General features: G+C 40.4%; 2 protein-coding genes across 4 annotated transcripts; one reads left to right on the forward strand and one right to left on the reverse strand.

Moving 5' to 3' along the window:
- Positions 1 to 2217: 2217 nt before the first annotated feature.
- On the reverse strand, positions 2218 to 11100 carry LOC115057172 (1-phosphatidylinositol 4,5-bisphosphate phosphodiesterase delta-1-like). 3 transcript variants are annotated; one of them, XM_029524071.1, is made up of 15 exons: positions 10827 to 11100; positions 9314 to 9472; positions 8414 to 8642; positions 8133 to 8262; positions 7419 to 7647; positions 6249 to 6450; positions 5920 to 6064; positions 5193 to 5345; positions 4939 to 5088; positions 4677 to 4836; positions 4312 to 4428; positions 4024 to 4202; positions 3752 to 3884; positions 3135 to 3284; positions 2218 to 2910 (listed from the first exon to the last, which is right to left on the reverse strand). In XM_029524071.1, the coding sequence occupies exons 1-15, from the start codon at positions 10858 to 10860 to the stop codon at positions 2822 to 2824; spliced, it is 2259 nt and encodes a 752-aa protein (XP_029379931.1). In that variant the 5' UTR covers positions 10861 to 11100; the 3' UTR covers positions 2218 to 2821. The 3 variants fall into 3 exon arrangements, with proteins under 3 accessions (XP_029379931.1, XP_029379930.1, XP_029379929.1); XM_029524070.1 differs by lacking the exon at positions 10827 to 11100 and adding an exon at positions 9766 to 10107 and having other exon boundaries at positions 4677 to 4833; XM_029524069.1 differs by lacking the exon at positions 10827 to 11100 and adding an exon at positions 9766 to 9971.
- Positions 11101 to 13308: 2208 nt separating this feature from the next.
- LOC115057818 (serine/threonine-protein kinase OSR1-like) lies at positions 13309 to 24679 on the forward strand. Its single transcript, XM_029525033.1, has 17 exons — positions 13309 to 13532; positions 14151 to 14263; positions 15593 to 15701; positions 16695 to 16836; positions 17492 to 17547; positions 17754 to 17863; positions 17963 to 18064; positions 18224 to 18357; positions 18476 to 18524; positions 18611 to 18676; positions 18867 to 18989; positions 19528 to 19563; positions 19731 to 19892; positions 19985 to 20090; positions 20805 to 20873; positions 21157 to 21221; positions 21362 to 24679. Exons 1-17 carry the CDS (start codon positions 13463 to 13465, stop codon positions 21434 to 21436), a joined length of 1587 nt encoding a protein of 528 aa, XP_029380893.1. The 5' UTR covers positions 13309 to 13462; the 3' UTR covers positions 21437 to 24679.
- The last annotated feature ends 43 nt before the right edge of the window (positions 24680 to 24722 follow it).

The raw sequence follows: 24722 nt of genomic DNA on the forward strand, positions 1-24722 counted from the left end.
TAGTCATTAAAGAAAATGACAAATTTAAATATGTCACAAGGTTTTGGTTTGTTTTGTTTTTTTTTTTTTTGGGGGAAAAAACTTCAATGTTGCCTGGTGTATTTCAGCAACAGCACCCAAACAACCTTGTATAGTGAACTGCATTGCCATAGCTTTCAACATCTATTTAAAAAAGGACAGCTTCCAAACAAATATGTGCTCAGTCCTTGCCCATCCAGACAGCCCTCCAGTGTTGGAAGAGAAAAAAACCACTGGGTGACCGCAAAAGGACTGAAGAACCTCACCGTGGCATTGATGCCTTACTGCCTGTGGAGGCACAAAGCAATGTTTCTTCATAAATGTCTAGAACACGTCCACACAGTGCAGCATCATCTCATTAGTGTTTTCTTATGGTGTGAGAGAACAACTCAGCCATATATGGTCAGATGTATTTGCGTTGTACAACTATAAAATGCTACAATGAAGATTGGAAAAGCTCTGTTGTGCCATCAAGGGATTGCACCCCCCTAACAAACCTTATTTGCTTCATTGATTGGTTTTGGGTCATGTTACGGTGAAAAAAATCCTACAGTACTTTATCACTTCCTCCATTGTCCTAGTTGAAAGGCGCATTAAACATTTTTGCTCTTCCACATAAGCATTTTGTAGGTGATGAGTGCTCCACTCATGGTTTCAGTGCAATGTTGTTTTTCTAAAAATTGTTTGGTCCACTCTTGTCAACCCCTCAATGATCATCTTCCTCTGAAAATGTTGTTTGTATCATTGTGATATTTTTCTACCTACCGTTTGTCAGTATTTGGTTTGGCAAAAATGCATATTGTCCATTGTATCTAGCTTTTTGTTCATCTTTCTTTCAGATCTGTAATTTCCCTCTCTCTTGCCTTTTGGTAAGAATTCTCAGCCAGGTCTTTCCTATCAGGGGACGTGTGTGTGTGTGTGTGTGTGTGGGTGTGGGTGTGGGTGGCAGGGGGGAGGCTGTGTGCGCATGTGTGAGTATCCTTGTAGTTTTTTGTTTTGGGTTTTTTTTTTTTTTTTTTTACACCTCACTTGAAATCACACATTCATCATTTTCTATTGATTTAACACCAAAGTTCTACAACACTTGAGTTTAAGTCACTGTGCATGTGTTTTTGTTTTTTTTTTTTTTGTTTTTTTTTTTTGGGGGGGGGGGTGTCAGGTTCTTCACTTTTTGTTCTTGTTGCCCTACTTTGAGTGTTGACAGTGTGTTGTCATCCTGCGCATCAGTTTCTTTTCTTTCTTTCCATAATAAAAAGCTTCATTGAAACAATTTTGTCTTGTTCTTTTGTTTTTCTCCCCCCCCAAATATCTGATATTGTACATTAAGACCAAAGATCATCACAATGGACTGGTGTGATAAAGGTTTCCACTGTGTGTCTGACATAAAATGAACCCCTACATTTAGGAGGAAGAATGCCACTGTCAACTTACTTATTTTGCCTTTAATTTCTTCACCAATATGTCACAATAAAGCACATTTTTTTAGAAGAATTTTACTTGTCTTCTGTCAGCTAAGGGCCCTTTTTTACTCGGACAAACATATTTAGTTTTGCACAAAATGGCAGTTATAAAGTTAAACTTGGATTTTAAATCATTTTGGCCATTTACATGAACTGTAAACAAAGAAAGGATGGTATTCTGTCCAGTGTCTGCTGGTTTCATTGAGCATCTGTCAATTTCTCTACTCTGCTCACATATACAGTATCCTAAAACCACAAATTAACCAGCAGTTACTTCTGAGGTTTTTACTTGAAGCACACCCTGTTGGGTGGTCTCAGATCAGTTGGCAGCACCACAGACTATTTACACCAAGTCATTTTGCATTGGGAAATCTTTAAACTCAGTCATGTGTCTTTTTGCTCACCAATGGTCAAATGATCACACAGACTGGAGGGCTTGTCCAGCTAATGACAAGGCGAGTAGGAACTCTCTAAATACAAATAATCACGTGATCCTTAAAATTATTATTTTTTAAATATAATTTAATATTTAATTTCGTACTATTCAATGCTATGCTAACTCATGACCTCTGGATCTTTATGCAACACCTTGCTGACCTCATGGCTGACAATCTGCGTACCAAGGGCGTGCCCATTCAAAGTTCACAAGGTAACAGTGCTACAAGAATAAAGGTACAGAGATTATCCAAGTGGAAATGTGGTTATATTCAGTGAAGAAAAGGAGGAAGACTGGTGCTTGTTTGAAATATTTTATCCTCATCTTGATTATAAAAAGATAAGCAGCTATGATGATGTTACATGAAAATGAATCATACTTGGTGACTATAATTATTGATGAAGACAGCACATAGTTTCTATGTTGGCTTTTGTTTCTCCAGAAATCATAAAATGGACATTTTAACATGAGGATTTAGATAGACAAAAAACTGACTGACCAAAATTGAAGGATACAAGCTGTCTGGGGGAGAAAAAAAAAATATATGCCCTTGCAAACAACATGGCAAAACACCAGTAAAAACATTGGTGCATACAAACCACTTAAAACAGTTTGTCACTCATGTGGAGTAAACTATGGCAAACACATTTTCTTTCTGTGGTATTGGCATGTTTATGCCCAGCTCCAGTTGCAGTCTTCTTTACAACTGCGGCTGCTGTCCATGAAGATGAATGTTGTCTAATTTTTACAATAGCTGTTCAAACTTCTGGAACGAAGCCAATAAGTTAATCATCTACTAAAACAACAGGGCACGAAAAAATATGTAAAACTGAATTAAAAGCAGCCAAGACATGGCTGCATATGTCCTAGTGTTCTGCAGAGTCACATGTCAGATGGTGGCGTCTCACTAAGCATCAACGACCATGATGTGTACAAAGAGTCCAGCTGAGGGCAGAAGGTCTCCGTTCTTATTGAGCAGGGGCACATGTCTGTATCCTGTTGGGGCACAAAGCGGTTTGCAGTGAGGGATGAAAGAATGACGAGCTGTTTGTGCAACATGCCTGTTGAGTTCTCTATACACAAGCCAGAGGGAAGAGAGAGTTCCTGTTCCTGTTCATTTGTGGAGTGTGACAACAATGAACTATCGGCGGTTTTATGAGACCGTGTCAGAGTAAGGGGATAAAGGACCTGACATACCCACAACCTGTCGGTGAACTCACCCATTTTTAAGCTGTTGAATGGAAGAGTGTACTGTCCGACAAATTCATTATCAGATGTGGAGTCGTGGTCTTCCACCAAGAAGCGCACTAGCGCCAGATCTGGCACGTAAACGTCGAACTGGAAGTTTTCATTCCAAGCAGGGTTGAACCCTGAAATAAAACAAGAAGAAATGACCCTCATGACTTGATATTTCTTGGTCTGTTTTGCATCACTAATATCCAGCGCTCAGTGCATTCCAAGAGTTATTCTGTGATCGTTTAACCTGGTTTCCCACAATGCATTTTGAAACCTCCCGGAGGGAACGAATACATTAGCTGTGTGAAGCTGTCGTTTTATATGCTGATCAAAGTCAAGCAGCAGTTTGTCTGAGTCAATAAAATGCCACAGTCTTACAACTGGCTTAAAATGTTGTGGCAGCAATGTATTCTGGATGATATCTGGCATCTATTGATAGAGGCAATTTCTATTAAGGTTCCATATAATCTTGAAAGACACCCCAAATGTTTACATTTTAGATCATTGAAAAATGTTAAATGAAATATAAAAATTAACTGCATTTTTTTTTTTTTAAACAGACTTGATACATAAAAGTATTATGTAAGGAAAGTAAAGGTACCATTGTTTTCAATGGCATTGGTTTCTTTTTCAGCAACGTCAGCTGGCACTCCAAACACCTCCACTTTGACCAAAGGGTCCACTATGGAGGATTTCTTCTTGTTCACTTTGGGCAGCTGCTGGGCTGATATAATCTGGTGGCAGGTGGAGATGCATTGTGTTAAATAAAAAAATGTATAATAATAATTCACAGCATAAACAGAACTTTGAACAGGCACTACAACAAAGACATTGAAACAATCCGTGTGTGTGTGTGTTCACACGGATCCTCACCATGACATGGAGCGTCTTGTGCTTCAGCCAGTCTCCCCTAGTCAGCGTGATGGGGTCAAAGTCTGTTGCTAAGTCTCTCATGTATGCTGGTTTCAGGATGTAGCCGCTCTTCCCATTAACCAGGAATCTGCCCTGATTAACATCCATGTCTGTGCAGTTTGTCTGGAAGTTTAGGGCCACTGGAAAAGAATTATTCAAGATGACTGAGGACAGCAATCTCAAAAACTCAGCAAGCGTTTCAAACCTTCAGAGTGCACTGTACATGGGTCTAATTTCCCATTTGAGTACCAATTTGGCAGCCGGCGTTCCACAGGGGCACTGGGTCATAGTTGGATGAGTCGGTCCTGGTACCTGCTGGGTAGATGCGGCTCAGTTTGTCCACATTATGACGGATGAAGGCATTAGCTGTAACAAAGCAGATCAGAGCAAAAAAAAAAATGAGACCTTCACTGCCAAAGCACAGGAGTGTGCATCATTTAGCGAGAGTGCTAAATGAGTGCTTCATCACTGTCCCCTGTTTTAGTATATTTGGATGTGACAAGAGGAGTTGATGTAGAAACATGAGAGCTGATTTCACCAACTCCTCTTAAGAAAGAAAATCAGACAAGATTAAACACGGCACAAAAACACAGGTGAACCAGTCTGTTCCCAACCTGACTCCTCTGCCAGCCCCACAGCCTTTCCTTCCTTGAAAGAGGACATCTCGTAGAAGCTGAGGTTTTGAGCGGCGTCTTCAAAGCCGTGGAAGTGGACACTCTTGCAGTAGATCACCATGTCCGACAGCTCTTTTGCAAGTTTCAGCTTCTTTTTCTTCTACATGTTAAATCAAATATAAAGGTGAGCAAAAATGACATATCTGCTAATGCATTCATTTTAATGAACCCATTCATCGCTCTCCCCCGAGCTAACTCCCACCTTGGCTTGCTCCCCCTCCTTCTCTTCATCCTCATCATTTGACTCATCCTCCTCTGTCACATCAGTGTTATCAGCTGCTTCCTCTGATGCATAGATGGCTTCCAGTTTGTTTAACCGCTTCCCTTTGATCAGGAACTTCCCTTTTAATTCCTGTAAGTACAAAATACAGAAAACAGTGGAAGTGACTGGCATTAATGCCATCTTTCATTAAAGACCAAAACTTAATCCACCAGTGGATAAGTGTGAATACCAACCTCAGGAGATGGAAATTCTGTCGGCATGCCTTGGCCCAGGGGAGCAGTGATGAGTGCGCTCCCCAGGATGGAGTTCATGTGGTGGGCCATGACTTTCTGCTGCTCCACACTGCAGTGGTTCTCCAGGGAGAGGATCACCGGGTAATCGGATGTCTAGGTATCACCAGACAGGGGAGTTTTAAAGGAAACTGTACATTGATGAGCTGGAGACAACCATTGCGACACTATCAGTTGATTTCTGTACTGCAGTTTTGAAGCTTTCAGTTTCTATTTGACAATTGAGCATGCCGTTTTTTGTCACCAGAAAAAAATGAGAAGAATGCACAAGATGGTGGAGCCGAGGAGTGGTGAGGGATGGATCTGAGCTTCTCTGTACTCATGCCCCAACACATCCCCTGATTTGTGTTCTATTTTCCTCTAAATGGGACCATAATTTTAAAAATTAATATCATGTTGTATTGAAGATGACTTGAAACTACATACTGAGACCATAAACTCTTGAGTAAAACATTTACTGAGACAAAAAGTGAAGAGAGAAGTAGAGCTGTTTTTCTGTAAACGTCAATATAATCTGAATCATTTGAACAACTAGTGGGAGTTGCCCCCTGACTGTCATTAGATAGAATGCAGATTCAAAGATCTTCAGCATCAACTTCACAGTCCCAGAGTCTACGTCAGTTTTTATATACAGTCTGAATACAACTTGATATCACCACATTACACAGACCTTGAAAGCATACTCCTTAATGGCTTTGATCGCATCTTTGAAGAGGATCTTCGAAGTGAGTGTGTAGCCGTGATAGATCACTGGCTCGTCATCTGACCCATCCCAGCAGTCCAGCTCTACACAGCGGCAGCCCTTCAGCAGAGCCCTGAGTGAATCAAAGCCTGTTAATGACTGAATACACGAGCAAAGTTTTTTTGCGCCCCAATGATTTGCTTTTTTAGTATTTATATATGTAGATATGCGGAGTCTGCCCCTGTATCATAGCTAAAGCAGCGATAATTATTGGGGGGATTTCGGGGACAGATTCTTGCAGGTTAGAAGAACATTACCTGATATAAGCCTCTGTGCTGCTGGGCCCTTTGAGCTGATCCTCCATGAGGTAGGTGTTGTGTGAGGAGGAGATGAAGTAATGATTAAGGGGCTGGCTCATGTCCTGGTATACTTCTGTGTGATCTGAATTTAAGATCAAGGCCTCTGGATGCTGCATGTACATGAGAAAGCCGTCTTTGGAAAGCAGCTTCTTCTCCTTGACTGAAAGGACACAAGAGCAAAGCAGCTGATGTGACAGTGATGCATCGAGGCAACAACAACAACCTGGGTATTGTTCTTATTTTGAAAGGGCTACAGGTTGATAAACAGCCCAGCAGAATCAGTAAACCCTGACTTAAAATGTTGTTGCACAGCTGTGGTATGCGCACGCAAAACCCTTCTCCCCATGAGAGACAGCTCAGTACATGGCTATCATTGCAAACTGCACACATTTAGATTTGTAGGTTAATATTAATAGGCTCTAGCTTCTGTCTGAAAGGCTTGTCTCACTACTTAGCTGGCTTGCTAGTATGGTATTTTCTGTCATCATGAGTTCATATTATAGTATCAGCCCTGAAAATAACACATTATCAATTTTTGTTTTGTCTAAAATGAAAATTCATGCTTATTTAATCTGCAGTCAGTCACCAAATCAGCGCTCTGGCATTAATGCAGGTCACACTCAGAGTGACTCAGTCCTTATCAAATGAGCTAACACCCAATTCCTCCTACTTTTGGAGTTTGGGAAAATTGCTGATGCTGAAAAGCTTTAAATACATATTAGAGGAAGACAAGTTATTACGTGGTTTGGATCACATGTCATTTTAGTGCAGAAAGCAAATCCAAAGCCTAAAGCTCAGTAATTATCAAAGTATCAGAATTTGATTCTGAAGAGCCATTTAATTATAACCCACCCCCACCTGCCAAAAAAATTAAAAATAAAAATGAAAATGTAAAAAATTGGACAAAACGCAACATCATGATAAACCTTATTGAGTTCTTAAACCAAAACACAACTGAGACTAATTTCCAGTTCTACCAGTTCCTGTGGTGTATTCACATGAGCAGTGTTTCAGGCCCTGTTTAAAGAAAACCAGCCAGCCTGTGATCCTTAAACACCAGCGTTGCTAACCAGATTACAGAGCAACAACCTGAAACCAGAAACATGTTATTAAAGAGCAAGTACTGACCATTTTCATCTGGCTCATACTTCTCAATGATCCTGCGTGCATCTTCCAACGTAGCTTTCTCTCTCTGCTCTTTCATCAGGAAGTCCACGATGTTTTCAGAATTCATGAAGCCCGTGGTTCTAGCGTACTCTCCGTAGATAACGTCAATTTCCTCCCGCTGCGTTAAGAGCTCATACAGATGTTGGATCTCCTCTCCAGTCAGGTATCCGGAATTTGATTTGTCACATTTCTAAATGGTGTAAATGTAACAAGATGGCTTGTCCAAAATTTGCATTCAACCACAAGTAATATGATATACAATGATACTGATACTGTTATTCTTCAAATGTAGATCGCATTGGTAAAGTGAAATTCTATGCAATCTTAACTTTACTTTCATTCAAATGGATTCATATCTATGCAGTTTATCTGATCTATCTAAATCTGATTAAAATAGATCAACAGACATTTCAACCCGCTGTTAAATTCAAAATCTGATAAAATCATTACGGAAGGAAACTGAATTCAAACTTTACAGAACAATCCCCAAACAATAATTGTTAAAAAAAAGAAGATAGACAACTCCATCTGCCAACCTTCAATGGATGACGTCAGTTTACATGAGACGCCCTAAACCATGATTTGGAGATTTGATTTTGGTTATCAGCTGTATTTGTAGCTTGTTATGGCCTCAGCCAGTGATTTTCAACATTTGAAAGCATTAAAAAGCATCACCTTGAAGAGCATTTCAGCGTACTCATCTTCCACATCAATGTTGATCAGGCGGAAGAAGTTCTTGACCTCTGAGGGACTCAGCTTATCATCTTTGTTCTTGTCTGCTTTTCTCAAGCAGCTTAGGATCCAGCTGAAAATTTGTCAATGTAAGGAATTCGATATTGGCCTTTTGACATGGGCTCTTGTGGTAGCTGTGGACTGATACCAAATACATCAGGGTGTGTTGCAGTTGAAGCAGTCAGCAGCCATCTTCACAGTGTAAGTGATATTATCAAGGATACTGCTCTGTTTTCTGCTGGCAGCTGAGGTTTTTTAATCTGGAGACCATCTTCTCCAGGCTGCTGACCCACTGCTTGGCCTCCTCTTCCGAGCTGGCAATGAGGTCCAGGTTCTTGCGGCGTCCCTTGAACATGATGGAGAAGCAGCGGATCTCCACCTGTTCCTCCGTGTACTTCCTCAGCCCTTCAGACTGACGGCCCATTCTCACTGCCGCAATATCATCAAGCGAGACTAGAGACAAGAGAACAGTCTCATGTTAGAACACTTACAGTGTTGGATGTTGGATTCCTTGCCAGAGGCTTGATAGTGTGATTGTTTCTGCTAAAAAGCCGCTCCTTTGTACTTTTGGTATCTTCAGGCATTACTGGCCAGCCTGCTTAGTAAACATGAACCTCCTGTTTGCAGTTTAGTGACATCAAATTACAAGTTTCTAGGAACATAACTTAGCTTTGCTGATGTCTGAAGGTGCTAATGTGCAAAGCTTTTGGATACAGCTTTAAAGGTTGCATGTTATCACTGATATTGACACCAATAAAGACATCACTAGTTATCAGCCTGTGAATGCAGAAGAGCAGTTTATGGTGCAATTTAAGTGGACAATATCACTCAAGCTATTCCATACCACTCCCTGACACACTATATAAAAAAATCCCTATCTCTCCCTATCCCCTAACACACCCACAAAACGTTATCACTAGCAACCCAGTTGTGCATGATAATATGAAGGTCTTCCAGACAGATGTTTCAAACCATTTGCACGTTTTCAAAGTTATCAGGTACTAATTATATAAAAAAAAAGAAGCTAAAGTGTGACACAAGTGCCCAAAACAACACCCGACATGTGTGCAAGAGTTATTCTTGGTCTCACACACATGAAGGAGGGTTGCTGGGACAGCACTCACAGGTCTGCTTTCGCCTAAAGGTTTTTTTGGATTCATGCCACACAGTTTTGCAGTCCTCTTGGAGTTTGAAGTAGCGAGTCTTCTTCCAGGAAGGGGAGCGGACCTTGAGGAGGTCTCCCCCCTGCAGGAGGAACTGTAGGTCCGGATCACCCTCCATACCTACGAAACAAGAGTAATTCAAATGTTATCCAAGCTTAGTGTCGTCAGACCTGCTGAGCGGAATCCACCTCTTCTCACTCAGCTTTCCTGCCTCTGTCTGTAAATGTGCAAACCAGCAATCCATGCAAGGGGATTAAAGGCCTTTTACCATGTAAAGTCTCCAAGGTTTACTCATTGTACACAAGGTGAGATCTGCTGTGACAACAAACAAGTGTGTCAGTGGTGTGTCCCTGTGTAACCTTTCGGTCCCATCCCCGAGGAGGACCCGTTGGAGTCCCTGTAGTGCAGCCTACCTATGAGTTTTGAGCTCAATTGTATCGCCTTCTGGCTTCTTTTATTGCGCAGTAACGCCTCAGCTCTGCCGAGCTTCGGTTGTCTCCTCGGGCAGTTCATGGTGCCCTCAGGATCCGGGAGCTGCAAGGCTGATCTGAAGACGCGGGGGACTGACCGATGTGTAACTGTCGAAGTTCACTTAGTGGAGCACTTCCTCAGGGCGGTCAGCTGACGTCCTGAGCGTCAGGCCGTTTCTCCACATGTGTGCACAGCTGTGAGGGGCCGCTCGGCACTTCCGAAGGCAGTCACACCATTTCGAAAATACTAATATAATTTGGCTTAAGATAAGCAGTTAAATAACATACACGTTTTAACTTAGTTTAGCTGCTAGTCAGCTGGTAAGCTGAAGTTCAGTCATTAAATTTGTGATTTACGGGCTCCATCTCGTGGAGATATCGCGAGAGTGACCGATGCAGTGATTTAAATAAACCCGAGCAACAAACTAATTTATATAAGTCACCCTGCTCGGGTTTTATATGTTATAGTAGTAACGGACAATGATTTGTCTGACAATTTTAAAATTGATTGTACTTTCCGTAATTTTCTGTATCTTGCTGTCACAATTACACACAGCATATATATATATATATATATATATATATATATATATATATATATATATATATACTGAAAAACATCTCAAAAGATGCACTGAATATTGAATACTGAGAAAAGTAAAGGATCAAATGCTTGGAGTTTGTTTTTCTTCGCTGGTTGACTGGCGGCTTCGAGGTGCTTTAGTTTGGCAATACCTGTTTCTGCTCTTCGCAAGGTGAAACTGTACTGGATGGCAGGACCACACCTTTTGGTAGACTATAAACAAAACTTACTTTACAGACCCACTTCACTTGATGAAATAGATATTCACGTTTAGAAAAGAAAAGGTTTTGGGGTATGAATTTAAAACTCTGAAAAACGAGTAAAAGCCACTCTGCTCCAATCAAGACGATTTGCCTGTTATTGTAGCCCCAGAATTATTCCATGAAAATTAATGAAACTGAAAATCCAAATGGTGGCCTACCGTTTTTCTTTTTCTCCACTCCATTCGTTTCCATCTTTTCTAATGTGTGGTCTTCTCACTTTTTTCTTTTTTGTAGTAGTAGTAGTAGTAGTTAGGTTTTGTTTTTCCTCGATTCGCTTGTTGCACAGTTTCACCTAGTTGTTTCGTCTTTTCATCAGCCCAAGAGGAAAAATTGTGATTAGGTCTGTTGAAGCGACTGCAAGGACGACACAGAAGAAGCAGCAACACAAGCTGGTTTCTCCTAGCAGAGTGATTGGTGTCAGCACTTCTGCAGACTCCAACACCGGTTTGACAAGTCTGCCATGCAGGCTGCACTGCTGATGTCACAACAGGGTGGGCAGGTTACACCATAACAACAGCTTTTGCCATTAAGCATGGGTCTAATATACCTTTTGGCTCTCTGTTCAGTATTTTACATGCCATGCCACTCACTGATCACCAAGGCTCCTGCCAGCCCAAATGAAAAGTGCATCTCTAATCCAAGCCCTTCTTAATCCTGTTGTCTGTACACAGGACTTTTCCGCAACTAGAGGAAACTTGAGAAGTGAAAGAAACAGGGAGGAGACAATCACCTGAGAAGCACACTTGAGCCTCAGGATACAGTAGGTTTCATAAGTAATACGCCGTGTTGCAATTTTCTATCATATCATAGTCAACTTCTGTTAAAACTCTTGGTGACTGCATTTTCATGAGTACACCTATTTTTCATATGATCAAAATGTAAACATCATAATGAGTAGCAGAGTTGGCTGGCTGCCAGTCCCTGTTGACAGTGTTTGAGAATATTGGCCACAATGAATGGAGAGGCTAAAGTGTTTTCATTTTTCTTTTCAGAGCAGCTTATAATAGCACTGCAATCACTGGGCACTGGCACTCCTGTGACTCTCAGCACTTCCCTTTCAGGCCTAGCTTACCCTCAGCGCACTGTCAGCATCAGGATGAGTGAGCTTTAATGCAGCAGCAGGGGTAGGGGCTCCATGGCAAGGGTCAACCACGTCCAAAGTCCATGGCGTTCAGGGAAACAGACAGGAAAACATAGTACCGTCTGATCTTTAGGTTTGTATAGCTACAATTTGGTAATACAAGACAAATGATATTCCTAAATGCCCATGGTGTCACTGCGGACTTGTAAGTAATTAACTATCTATACTAAGAGACGGAATCTCCATCTGAACTTCGCCTTTTGTATTGTAGCACACGTGTCAACTGGAAAAAACACATGAAGAACAATTTTGTCTGGAAAATATTTATTTAAGGTATAAAGAGCAAGGTGCACTTAAGGAATCATGCAACCAGCCAATTAAGAGTGACTTCTCCTCACTTCTAAACACTGTAAATACACATTGTGATAATTTCTCCTGCTGAAGAAATCTATGTCTTTGCTCAGTGTCTGCGCTCTTGGAACAGGCAGGAACAAGCCCTGCTGTTTCCTTACATACCACTGATACCAGCCATAGTTTTGCAGGTTTTCCCCAAAACATCCTCATGTCTCAGGACACCACCAATAATTCAAATTCCTATTACTACCAAAGGATATGTCCCATAGATTCATTTAGAGGTATAATAAGAATATCAAATCAATATAACCCAATGCTTGGTGTACATTTGTAAAATATATATATCTCTTAAAATGGCACACATTTTACAGTGCGTAGAGCATTAGCACAGTGCAATTAATCCCTTTTCACGAAAGAGGTAATATCCAGGAGTGACCTGGATATTACTTGACCAGACATTACCATTAGCACTGAAACAAACTGTCAACATGTACTGTACAGGGGGACTTGTTCTTAAACTATTGCTTCATTTCATCTCCTGTTTATTTTACTCCCCTAGGTTTATTGATTCGCTTATTATGCTATAAGAATTTACACATAAATCCAAAAAGCTCATAGATATCACACTGCATTGCACGAATCAGTTAAAATTGTATAGTTTCCGCCAACTAAAACATGCACTGCCCCAAATCTTAAAGCATCAGTTACAATGGTCCAAAACTCCAAGCAATGCGACACCAAGGGACCATTTAATGTGATGGCTTCCTACGTTTTTGGAGAAAATGGTGGATACAGAATTTCGCTTGTAATGGAGTCGTCTTATTGTGCAGCATTGCTATATTAAATTGTGGTATGCGCTTCGTGGGCTTCTCAAATTTCACTTTTCAATCGCTAAGAATGGGGGAAAAAAAGAAAATCAAGTTCAACCTTAGTTTCCAACTAGTTTGAGCGCCCCCTGCAGGGTGCACTGGACATCATGTTACTCCTGTGAATCTAAAACATAATGGATAAGAATATAATGCATACGTCTGTTGTAAATATTAACGTATTTACGGCTAGTTCTGTCATTCTCCAACAATTGCATGCAAACGTCTGCAGTTGGTGTTCTCGGACCTCACAGGTACCTTACAGACTGTGCCACACTCAAGATGGCGGAGGCGGCGTTCTCCTTCCTGGGCTCGTACGTAAATGAATGCGTCAGTCGCGCGTAAAGTTGTGTTGACAGGAGCGGTCGGAGTCAGCGGAGCAGCAGCAGCAGGCACTAGCAGAAGCGGAGCCGAATGGAGTAATCCCGGACGTATTGCTACAGACAGCGTCTTATTTAGAAGCAGACTTTCACGCCGTTTAAACAGCGACGCAATGGCAGACGACCAGTCCTCTCAATCCTGGTCAATCGACAGGGATGACTACGAGCTCAATGAGGTGATAGGTGGGTAGCTTAGCCTGCTAACGTTAGCACCCTAGCCTGTCGGCGCTGGCTTCCCACTGCCACTAGCCAGCCAGCATCGCATGTCTGTAGCTAACGAGGCCAGTTGACACCCATTGCTACATTGAAGGCGGCCAACAGGCGAACAGGGTTTCCTTTAAGCTAGGCCACATGAATTAGCTCTGATAGTTGAAGGCCAGTTGAAGTCAGATATCTTCTTAGTAAGTCAGCACGAAGCTAAATGACTAGCTAATGCAAGTTAGCCGACAGTGCGTGAAGATAAGTCAGTCAGTGGGAGGTGGTCGTTTACTGAAGGTATGATACGACTTATGTTGAACAACCCATGCACTAGTCTAGATAACACGACCAAACACTCAGACTGAGACAGCTGAACTAATGGGTAACTAACTGCAGTTTTCTCTTACTGAGTTCATCAGGGGTTTGCAAATTACAGCACCATGTTAGTAAGTGTAAAGCAGTCATAGACAAGTTTCTATTCAAATTGTCTTCCTTCTCCCATTGTACACAACATATTTATGTGAGCTGTCAAGGTGCCAACGTTGTGAAGTCAAAGGCTGTGTTGCAGTGTAATGGACTCACTCTTGATGCTGATTTCCTCAGGGAGTGGAGCCACTGCTGTTGTCCAGGCAGCATACTGCAAGCCAAGAAAGGAGAAGGTGGCCATCAAACGCATCAACCTGGAAAAGTGTCAGACCAGCATGGATGAGCTGCTGGTAATAAACGTTGAACAAAATGTCGGCCCATGTCTGCAACCCATATGTTGATATGTGTTTTCTGTCTGATGTGCGTGCTGTTAGGGTCAGTTCAGCTGGCGACAGATAAAAGCTTGATACTGCTACCACCATGAAGTAAGAGAGCTAGGCACAATCATCCATCCATCCATTAGCTGTAACATCCATCCATTATCCACACTGCTTATCCGTAAAGGGCCGTGGGGGTGGATTAATAATATAGACAAGATATAGTCGAACATCCATTCACACCAATGGAACGTTTAGAATTGTTAATTGACCTAATGTGTGTGTCTTTTAACTGTGGGAATGGAGTATCTGGAGGAAACCCACATACACGCATGAAGAGCAAAAATTGTGCAATCCAGAACCTTCTTGCTGTGAGGCCACAGCGCTAATCAATACACCAATGTGCTGTGGGCAAAATCATTAAGGAAATAAATCTTTGTTGATGTGAAATGTCAGTATGCTCAGTTATTGTTTTCTTTACATATTTTTATTTTTGAATATTAATGTTTGAAAGGGGCACAGCTGCAAACACAGAACGGAATTGGAACAAAGTCAGTTTCCTACACAGTTCAAAGCACTGTTGCAACAGCAGTAACTCGTGGCTTTTACATAAAACGGTGAATAAATAGTATGAAAAAGTTTTTTTTATAAACAAACTATATTAGGTGGGAAAATTAATATTTGTTTATTGCAGCACACACAGGATCTAAAATAAAAGAAATATTAAAAAGTTGGCTGCTCTTGTACAATCACCATAGAACTACCAAAAAACAACTTTTTAGTTGTTTTTTAATCCTTATTTACATCTTTTGCAGTGAGAATAAAGGTCACAAATAATGAACGCAGAACATCTGTGGGCCGACTTTGGTCTGCTGCAGTCCTTTCTGTTTCATTTCAGGCCAGTTTTCTATAACTGTTGATTATAAGTTGCAGTTCATTGTATTTGATGTGAATTTTTGATTCCATTGTCCTATCTTCCATGACTTGCAGCTACTAAGTGGTTGCATAATATATTAAGGCCCAGAATTCACCTTTGTCTGTCATTAGGTTAAAAATATCTTGGCTTGGTGACCCAATGGTGATGTAACCCAGGTTACTCCACTGCCTTTAGTCAGAAGGCCTGTGTACTCCCAATTTAGGGTTTGGCCATTTTACAAGAAGTATTTGTCAGTGAGAAATGAGTAAAAGCCAAAGTCATGGGTTGTTTCATTAAAGCCACATTTGTAATGGCATTTTACTTAAAATAAAAATGTGTTTAAAAAGTTAAAACCCTTAAATAAGCTTTCATCCCTGTCATTGCAGAAAGAGATCCAGGCTATGAGTCAATGCCACCATCCAAACATTGTGTCTTACTACACCTCCTTTGTAGTGAAGGATGAACTGTGGCTGGTGATGAAGCTGCTCAGTGGTGGTAAGTCCAAACACAAAGAGAAATTTTCCCCTGGCTTGACCTACACTTGGTTAACTTGTATTTTTACCTTGACTTTGGTCTGACTTTACTTTATCTCAAGCTCTGGCTTGAAGATAAACATGAACTAAATGTTTGGGCTAACCAGTGAGCAATTTGCATATACTGGCCATGTTTGTAATGTTACCTCACATTTTGTGGTCAGAGTTTTTTAGTGTTCTTTTCTCTGCACCGTATCTTTTTAAGTCTAAAAGCAACCGTAAGGCTGGATGTGCTAACTGATGAGTCCAAAGTGGGAGGGAAATGACTATTAAATAGAGTGGGAAATCATGCTGCAAGAACACAACTTCAGTCATTTAGAAATTCTGTACTTTGGGCCATAAATTGGGTCTAAAAGCAGGCGTTGAACCACAGTATTAAACGTAATCCAAAGTCTGTTGTAATAAACAGACATGATTCAATCAGAAAGGAAATATAGCAGGTGATCACATTTCTTTTAAGCATTGCTGTTTGAAATGTTTACTTATGGATAAGTATAAAGGGAAAATTAGATAATCTTTAATTTAACAAAATAAGCATTTATACTCTTTTGCTTCTTGTGTACACAAGTTCACACATATTTCTTTAATCTTTACAAAAACAGAATGGAAAGTTGGCACTTATCCTTGCAGGACTGTTCTGTGTATGCCAGACTATGGCACGTACATAGAGGTAACATAAAAGCAATGCCATAGTAGCAGGTCATCTGTAAGGCCATTTCAGTTAATTCCTCTAGAACCTTAGATGCTCAGGTGTTGCCGTTGGGGCAGGAGCAGAGTTTAAAGAAGCTTTGTTTTGTGTTGGCAAAAGCAGGGTTTGACCCTGCTGGTTCGGTGTGTAATCTAAACCACTTTCAGATTAGTAGGACTCAGTGTGCCTTTAGCTGCCTGCCAAAGTGGTGATTCCCTCCATGTGCTGTCAGAATTTTAGTGTGACAAGTGTCCACCTGTCTCTCAGGCTCTGTGCTGGACATCATCAAACATATCATCTCTCGTGGTGAGCACAAGACTGGAGTGCTGGATGAGGCCAGCATCGCCACTATCCTGAAAGAAGTCTTGGAGGGGTTGGAGTACCTCCACAAAAATGGGCAGATTCATCGGTGCGTTATGATGATATATTATCATACTTTAACTCGTGGCTGTTTCTATGTTTCACCATAGAGTTGTTGTCAGCTCACATTGATATTGGGCCTTTTCGTTTGTGCCTCACTCCTTCAATATTTAATTAACTGAAAATGCATAATTGAGGAGGTTAGTTTTACATAGAAGTTCCTCCAAGGAACACAACGAACTACAGCTGGGAAGAAGGACATCTGTGTCTTGCATGTAATGTATGTTCCCAGCTAACAGTTTATTGACGCCCAGTGGGTGATGTGAATTTAGTGTCACTATTGTGATTTCGGTTCAATTTATATTGATAAATGCATTATTACATTGTAATAGAGAATGAAAAATGAAATGTAGACAGACACCAGCTGCTGATTGAGATCAGGTGCTGTTACTTATTGTTAATCAGAAAGGGAGGGTTGGGAGCTGGTTAATCCACTCTGGCTCTATTTTAGTAGCTTGCACTGAATGTATGCAAACAGAAGTCAAAGGCGTAAGATGAGGCAGATCAAAGGTACCGTTTTTATGCAATAATAGTGTTTTTTCATTTGGAAAATTTGTGTGTGAAGCCTAGCCACTCCTTTGTAGGTGCACCCACTGACTTGTTCTGTCTGAATTGTACACACACTTCTCTCTCCCCATGCACAGGGATCTGAAGGCTGGAAATATTCTTCTAGGGGAAGATGGCTCTGTGCAAATTGCTGGTGAAGTGCTTTCGTTACAGCTCCTAGTTGTATACTTACACTTTGCAGCTGTTGTCATCTATTTTCTGTTTTAATAAAGTATTTAAAGGTTCCCCTCATGCACAAAATAATATTAACAAAAGGCAATAATTTGTCTGCTAATTCTAAAACAAATTTTCTTTAATTTCTCTGTTTCATGCTCTCACAATTACACACACACACTATAGATTTTGGTGTGAGTGCCTTTTTAGCAGCAGGAGGTGACATGACCAGGAATAAAGTTCGAAAGACATTTGTGGGGACACCGTGCTGGATGGCCCCAGAAGTCATGGAGCAGGTAGATTTGTTTTGTCAATGGTTTGTCCTACCCTGTTTCCATATTATTATACCTCATATATGATTGAAGAGCTTTGCTCACACTAGGTTTATTCCCCAGGTTCGTGGCTATGACTTCAAAGCAGACATCTGGAGTTTTGGGATAACAGCCATTGAACTTGCCACCGGGGCAGCACCATATCATAAATATCCACCAATGAAGGTAACACATAACTTACTGTATCTATTTTCTTTACTGCACGAGATAAAAACACTTGACATCATTCAAAAGAAACAAGTTGAGACCATCTTGTCCAGTGTGGTTAGTGGAACATGTTTAAATAAACTATTATTGACTGACCAAAGCGGATCATGTTGGTAGGTGCTGATGTTGACTCTGCAGAATGACCCTCCCTGTTTGGAGACTGGCATCACAGATAAGGAAATGGTGAAAAAGTACGGCAAATCCTTCAGGAAGATGCTCTCACTGTGTTTACAAAAAGATCCTGAAAAAAGGTTAGTTAGTCCCTTAACCCCTTTTTTGCCTTATTTGAGATTAGTACTGTTTCTTGTTTTGTAAGATTCCTCATTTGTATAATGACTATGATGAGCCCTGTGTTTGCTTCCCACTTAGGCCAACTGCTGCTGAGTTGCTGAAGCACAAATTCTTTACAAAAGCCAAGGTGAGCCCAGCGTCACTGTTACAAAGTCAAACTGAAAATATTTAAGCATGTTTCAGTGAAAGCAATTAATTTTTCATCTTCCACAGAACAATGAGTACTTGCAAGAGAGACTGCTACAGAAAGGTCCAACAATAACAGAGCGATCAAAGAAGGTTTGCCTTTAACAACCCTAGCCTGTTGCCTGTCAAGGGCGTGTCCCAGTTTCTGCCTAATGCAGGCTGGGAGACACCTGTGCAGCTCTGAAAAAACATTTACCAGGAAAACACATGAACAAGTCCTTAAAAATTGTTAAATGTCTTTCAATGAGTTTTTTGTGTCTTTAAAAAAATGTATATGATGTAGGTGCGTCGTGTGCCCGGCTCAAGTGGCCGTCTCCACAAGACGGAGGATGGTGGCTGGGAGTGGAGCGATGATGAGCTGGATGAAGAGAGCGAGGAGGGCAAAGCTGCCGTAGCAGCTCTGCGGGTAAGACTGCATGCCTCTGTCTTCAGAGAATCCACTCATAACCTGACCCGATCGAGAGAGAAATGACCGGCTTTTGTTCTATGGTATTTTCATATTGTTGCGTTCTTGTAGCAAATAAGTGACAGTTGGGACAAAAGATTTTAAGTACTTCTTTTGTTGCTGTGCTCAAATACATATATTTTTGTAATTGTTAACGTTATTAAAAACAAAGTAAATGTATGTGTTTAACATAACACAACCACTTGATAAGTGGGTGAGGCTTCAGCTGTGCAAATTATTAGAACTCAATCCTAAGAAAAAAAGCTGTCAACCTGCTGGTTTCCTGTTCAATGAATTCTCCTGTGTTCACATTTAATTGATTGGCTGTGGGGTTTTATCTGTCATCTTCTCTGTGATTTCAGTTAAGCCGTTTGTTACTGTCACCTACTTTGTGTCAAATCCCTTCAATCCACCAATGCTCCATCAGTCCATATATTTGGGGGATAAAAGGAGAATAGCATGTTTTTAATCCTGACAATCTGTCATGTCCATTCTGCAGTCACCCAGGGTGAAGGACGGGTCCCAAAATATAGAGGTGAGTCCATTTGTGGTGGACATGACCTGAGAATCTTGATTCATGGTAATACCTTGTCAGAGCGATCTGCATGACTGTCATGTGTGTCCATTTTTTTGTTTGTTTGTTTTATTCATTCCTGTGAAACTGAAAACACCTGCTGATTTCTTTTCAAATGCCTCTCTCAGCTTTTCCCGCCAGCAGATGGCTCCTCAGGACATTTGCAGGCACCTAGTGCAGCACCAAATACAGCGCAGGAGGGCCCCCCAAGTGTGGGCCTGGCAGGAGAGGACGCTCCACCACAGGCTCCCACTCACGCAGCAAGCCCTTTACATGTACCCACTCCTCAGGTAAAAACAAGCATGTTTACTTACCTCAACCAATGGCGAGTATGTTCTTTGCAAACTACAACTTCTGCATAGTAATTACTCTGCTGCTACAGGATCCAGCTGCAGCCAATGCCAGTGTTCCCATTAGCCTTGTCCTGAGACTGAGGAATCCCAAGAAGGAACTCAATGACATCCGATTTGAGTTCATGCCTGGAAGAGGTAGAAGTGATCACCCTTTTTCTTTTTCCACATGTACTGTTACTGACCAAATTGACTTTATTTACATTGCATGCAATACAGCAATCATCATATTTTATAGACATGCTCTCATTCAGTAAAAATAAATATTAATAAATAGTACATGCGAATATACAAAAATAACTGTCCTTAAAAGTGTATGTACTGGTGACAGTTCGTGAGGCTATTTGGATGGTGGAGGAGGGGGCCAGTGGGATCGGGGTTGGGCAAGAGTTCAGTTCCTGAACCGCTGAGGGGGAAAAAACTGTTCCTCATTCTCTATGTACAGCACTTGAGGGTGCTGTAGTGCCCTCCAGAGGGGAGGAGTGAGAAGACTTGATGGAAGGGGTGGGTGGTGTCTTTGATGATTCTACAGGCCTTGCTTTAGCAGCATGACCTATAGATGACTTTCGGAGAGGTTGTAGGGGGGGTCCAATGATTTTCTGTGCTGAGTTCACTATCCTCTGGAGAGCTGTCCTGTCTCCCTCAAAGCAGTTCCCAATCCCTGCCAGGGTGGAGTTAGTCAGTATGCTCTGTATAGCGCAGTGATAAAAAGTCTTCAGCAGACTGTGAGAGATGTGGTTCATTGTTCCAGCTGCTGCTTCTGTGTGCTCTGCCATCATTGTGGACATCAGTGTTTAGTTGATATACTACAGGCTCAGGCCAGTTTTATGCACTCTCCACATATTTCCCTAGACTCTGCTGATGGAGTTTCTCAGGAGTTGGTTTCAGCCGGCCTAGTGGACGGGAGGGACTTAGTCATTGGTAAGTTAGAGAAATCCAAGGTGGGATAAATATTGTTGCAGTAAATATATGTTATATATATATATATATATATATATATATATTTAAAATTTTAACATTTTAAAATCTGAGATTTGAAATGTGTTTGAGATATTTTGTCCTCTGAGTTTCTTGCATAAAGATATTAGCTGTGATTTTCAATTTTCAGGTCACTGCATTACCACTGCTGATGAGGGAAAAGTCTTATAATTACTTCACTTTTGTTTTATTATCTGACATTGTCTTCTGCCCTCCTTCTGTCTAGTTGCTGCGAATTTGCAGAAGATTGTTGATGATCCTCACAGTAACAAAAACTTGACCTTTAAACTGGTGAGTGCATAGACACAACCATTAATGTTCATACAGTAGATACAGGCTGTTCATTGTTCTTTAAAGTTTAGTTTACTATGAAATTTTGTTGTTATAGTTTAAAAAGTAATAATAATAAAGTTTGACAATCTGTCTCCCAGGCATCTGGTGTGGAGGAGTGTGAAATCCCAGATGACGTTAAACTCATTGGATTTGCTCAGCTCAGCATCAGTTAAGTCAAGTGGAGCCAGCGACAGAGGACAGAAACTAATGGTATTGCACAGCTGCATTGTAGTCATTTCCAAGAAACCACTACTGCCAAAGAAAGGGGGGAAAAAATGATGATGATAATGAGACATGGAACTGGCAGGAGTGTGACACTACTGCAGGATGCATGAGGACCACATTGAGAAGAGGCAAAGTTCATCACAGGAATCACACTTGAAACGTTTACAGTGCGCTTATACAGTAAAATGGAAGAACAGATGCAATCAACTTTATGAACTCCTAATTTCTTTTTTTTCCTTCATACATAAGCACAATCCAAACCATCCCCTGCCAGGACTGGAAGTGATTGCCTTTTTTTTTCTCTTTTTGTTTTATGAATCAACTGTGCCACAAAACTGACAAAGGGGTTGTGCCATGTTTATATGGCACTTTATGCTACACTAAAATTTGAAAAAGTGTAAATTTAGCCTTAGTTCATCAAACTATAGATTTTCTAGTATGCATGTCTAGTACATGAAAAAAAATTCCCCACAAATACAGATACGAATATTATTACACCGTAGCATAAATAACGTTTTTAAGACCAGGCAGTTTAAGGCAGCATAACACATTTCTCCTCCACAATATCAGTTAAAACATAACCAGTGTTTGTGCTCTGACTACAAAAATCATTCAAATATTCACAAATCAGCTTGAACAGCTGTCTCCTCACTGTAGTTGCTAGACCTGCTCAGATGCAGTTTCCTTGAGATATTAATGGCTTATTTTTACAGACTGAGACCTTCTTAATATTCTTATACTATGCAATAGTTGTTTTAGTTTCACCGTATGTGACCAGTAGTTGCAAATAACATTTCTTCTGGCTTGAATAAAACCACTTTTTGTGCTTGTACCTCAAAAGGAGTCCATTAAGAGTTAACCAGCAAAATGATCAGCTTTAAGAACCTAGGTTGAGGATTAATTTTATTTTTACAAGCATGTTGATAAAGTGAGAACTTAATTCACCAACATACAGACAGGATTTTTTCTACATCCCCTTGTGAGATGTAATCAACAGTGTTTACAGTTATTGATAAAACGGCTGGCTTGAATCCTGAATGCTGGTGATGAGGGTTGAGCTGACGGCACCTTGTGCTACAGACCAACTGCTAATAAACTGCTGTGGAGGCGCGCCTGCTCAGAAAGTGCAAATCTACCACAAAAAAAGAACTAAAGTTTAAGGAGACAGTTCACCCTAAATACAAAAATAGCTGTTGCCACTTGCCTCACTGGAATTTATGCAGGTTAGCGTTTCAGATTTTGAGATATTTGTCTCTGAGATTTCTTCCTCTAAGCCAAAACAATAGAGATAAATTAATCTTTTTCAGCCTCGCTCATGCCATAGCATTCTTTGTGGCTCTCACAGAGATGATGAAACTATTGGACTGGCATTAGTGAAATTTACTACATGTCATTATGTCTGTAAGGACAACTCTTCCTAATTTGGACTTTTCATCATTTCTTTTCATTATGAGCATATTCACTTCTTTGGTTTGTGACCAAAATCTTGCACATCTAATGCCATTCCTATCAGCCTCAGCTGTCTAGTGCTAATTAGTGCATGCTAAAAAAAAATTAAATGCTTGAATAGACTCATAATAATGTTGGTGCTCACATCACTGGAAGAAATCAAATAAGCAACATTTGTTTCCATGAACAATTCTCATTAATCTAGTTGGTCATGGAATCGACTGTGAGCAGTTTGCAGTGTAATTCCCAAAGAAGAATGATGATCAGGTGATTATCCAAAAAAAAAAAAAACCCCAGACACTGTTCGTAAAGGAATTTTAGTACGAGCATTAACAACTCTGCTATGTTTTAAGTGAAATGTCTTACGGCATGATCAGATCTCTATTTATCCCTCAGGGTGAGTCATAAAGACTCTGGTCCTCCCCTGATTCTTAACTCTAGCTAAATTTTGTGTTTATTGCTAATGGGCAAGTGTTAGCATGCTGAGAGTCTAAACCAACAAATATTTTTACACCTACTAAATATTAGCATGTCAGCTGGTAGGGCTGAAGACGCTTAGTCTTTTTTAAACGTACATTTTCAGTCCACGAACAACACAAACAAAACTAGCTTCATCTCCTGTCATGAGGGGCAGCAGGAATATCAGCAAACGATCTCAAACCTAATTGCATGTCTGGATACTGCTAGAGGCAACTTTTTCATTATCTGGGTGAAATAACCTTTTCCAGAAGCCAGTAATTGTTTTTCCCCTCACTATAAGCAAGTTGTTTTTACAGAACTGGACTCCCTTTGCTTTCTAAACACTCAATCACACATCAATGTCATCACTCCCAGCGTAGCTGTATGGCTGTTTAGTACCACATACCAAGAGCTGTTAAATTGCTCCTGGTTCAGGTACTGGTGTAAATGGTGTATGTAAAGAAGTTGTAAATGTACGTTTGATAGCAGCTCCATGCACTGTCACACAAACAGGTTTGGATGTAACAATGTAGATTCATTGACTGTTTAAATGTACATGTCAGATAAGAGGAACATTTAACTTGTAAATATGGAATAAGGCAAACGGAGTGAGATTCATCATTTTCAACACAGTTTAGTTTGTTTTGTAGTGTTTTCCACTGTTGGCCTTTTGTTAAAGCATCACTAGACATGCACAGATTATTTCTTGAATTGGCACCTTGTTGATATGTTAACATGCCTATTTTTTTAAGTACATGAGCTTGAGATCACACATACTGTGCAGTGATGTCAGGATATTTGATTTAGCTCACAGAAACCTGTGTGAAGCTACTGGATAAAATATTGCTTTAAAAAGAAAGATGTCACAGGTTATGATTTTCTCTTTCAGTGTATGTATGTGTGTGGTTTTTGTTGAAAGAAATTATCATCAAACACTTGAAAGTCGCCTAGATTTTCTCAATTTATTTCCCTTTCATCATTTAAGCATCATTTTGCCTCTTAGTGGTAGCACTGAATGGTTAATTAAATATAATCAGATCATTGGCAAGAACATTATTCTTAAAGTTTTGTGACTTTTTTTTATTTACAGATCATACGTATATTTTTTAAATATGTTTAATCACAAAATGTATACATCTACAAATGCATAATTTAAAATGAAATTTTTCTGATGAACCATTCCTTGAAAAATTAGATACACTGTTGAAAAATTGAATGAAATTGAGGAAAAAAACCTGAAAATGATTTTTGCAAGCTGAATAAAGTCACATGATGGAATACAATACGGGTGGACAGTGTTTTTTGTGATGTCTTAAACATTTAATT

Source organism: Echeneis naucrates, chromosome 17, assembly GCF_900963305.1.
Source record: "Echeneis naucrates chromosome 17, fEcheNa1.1, whole genome shotgun sequence".
Lineage (NCBI taxonomy): Eukaryota > Metazoa > Chordata > Actinopteri > Carangiformes > Echeneidae > Echeneis > Echeneis naucrates.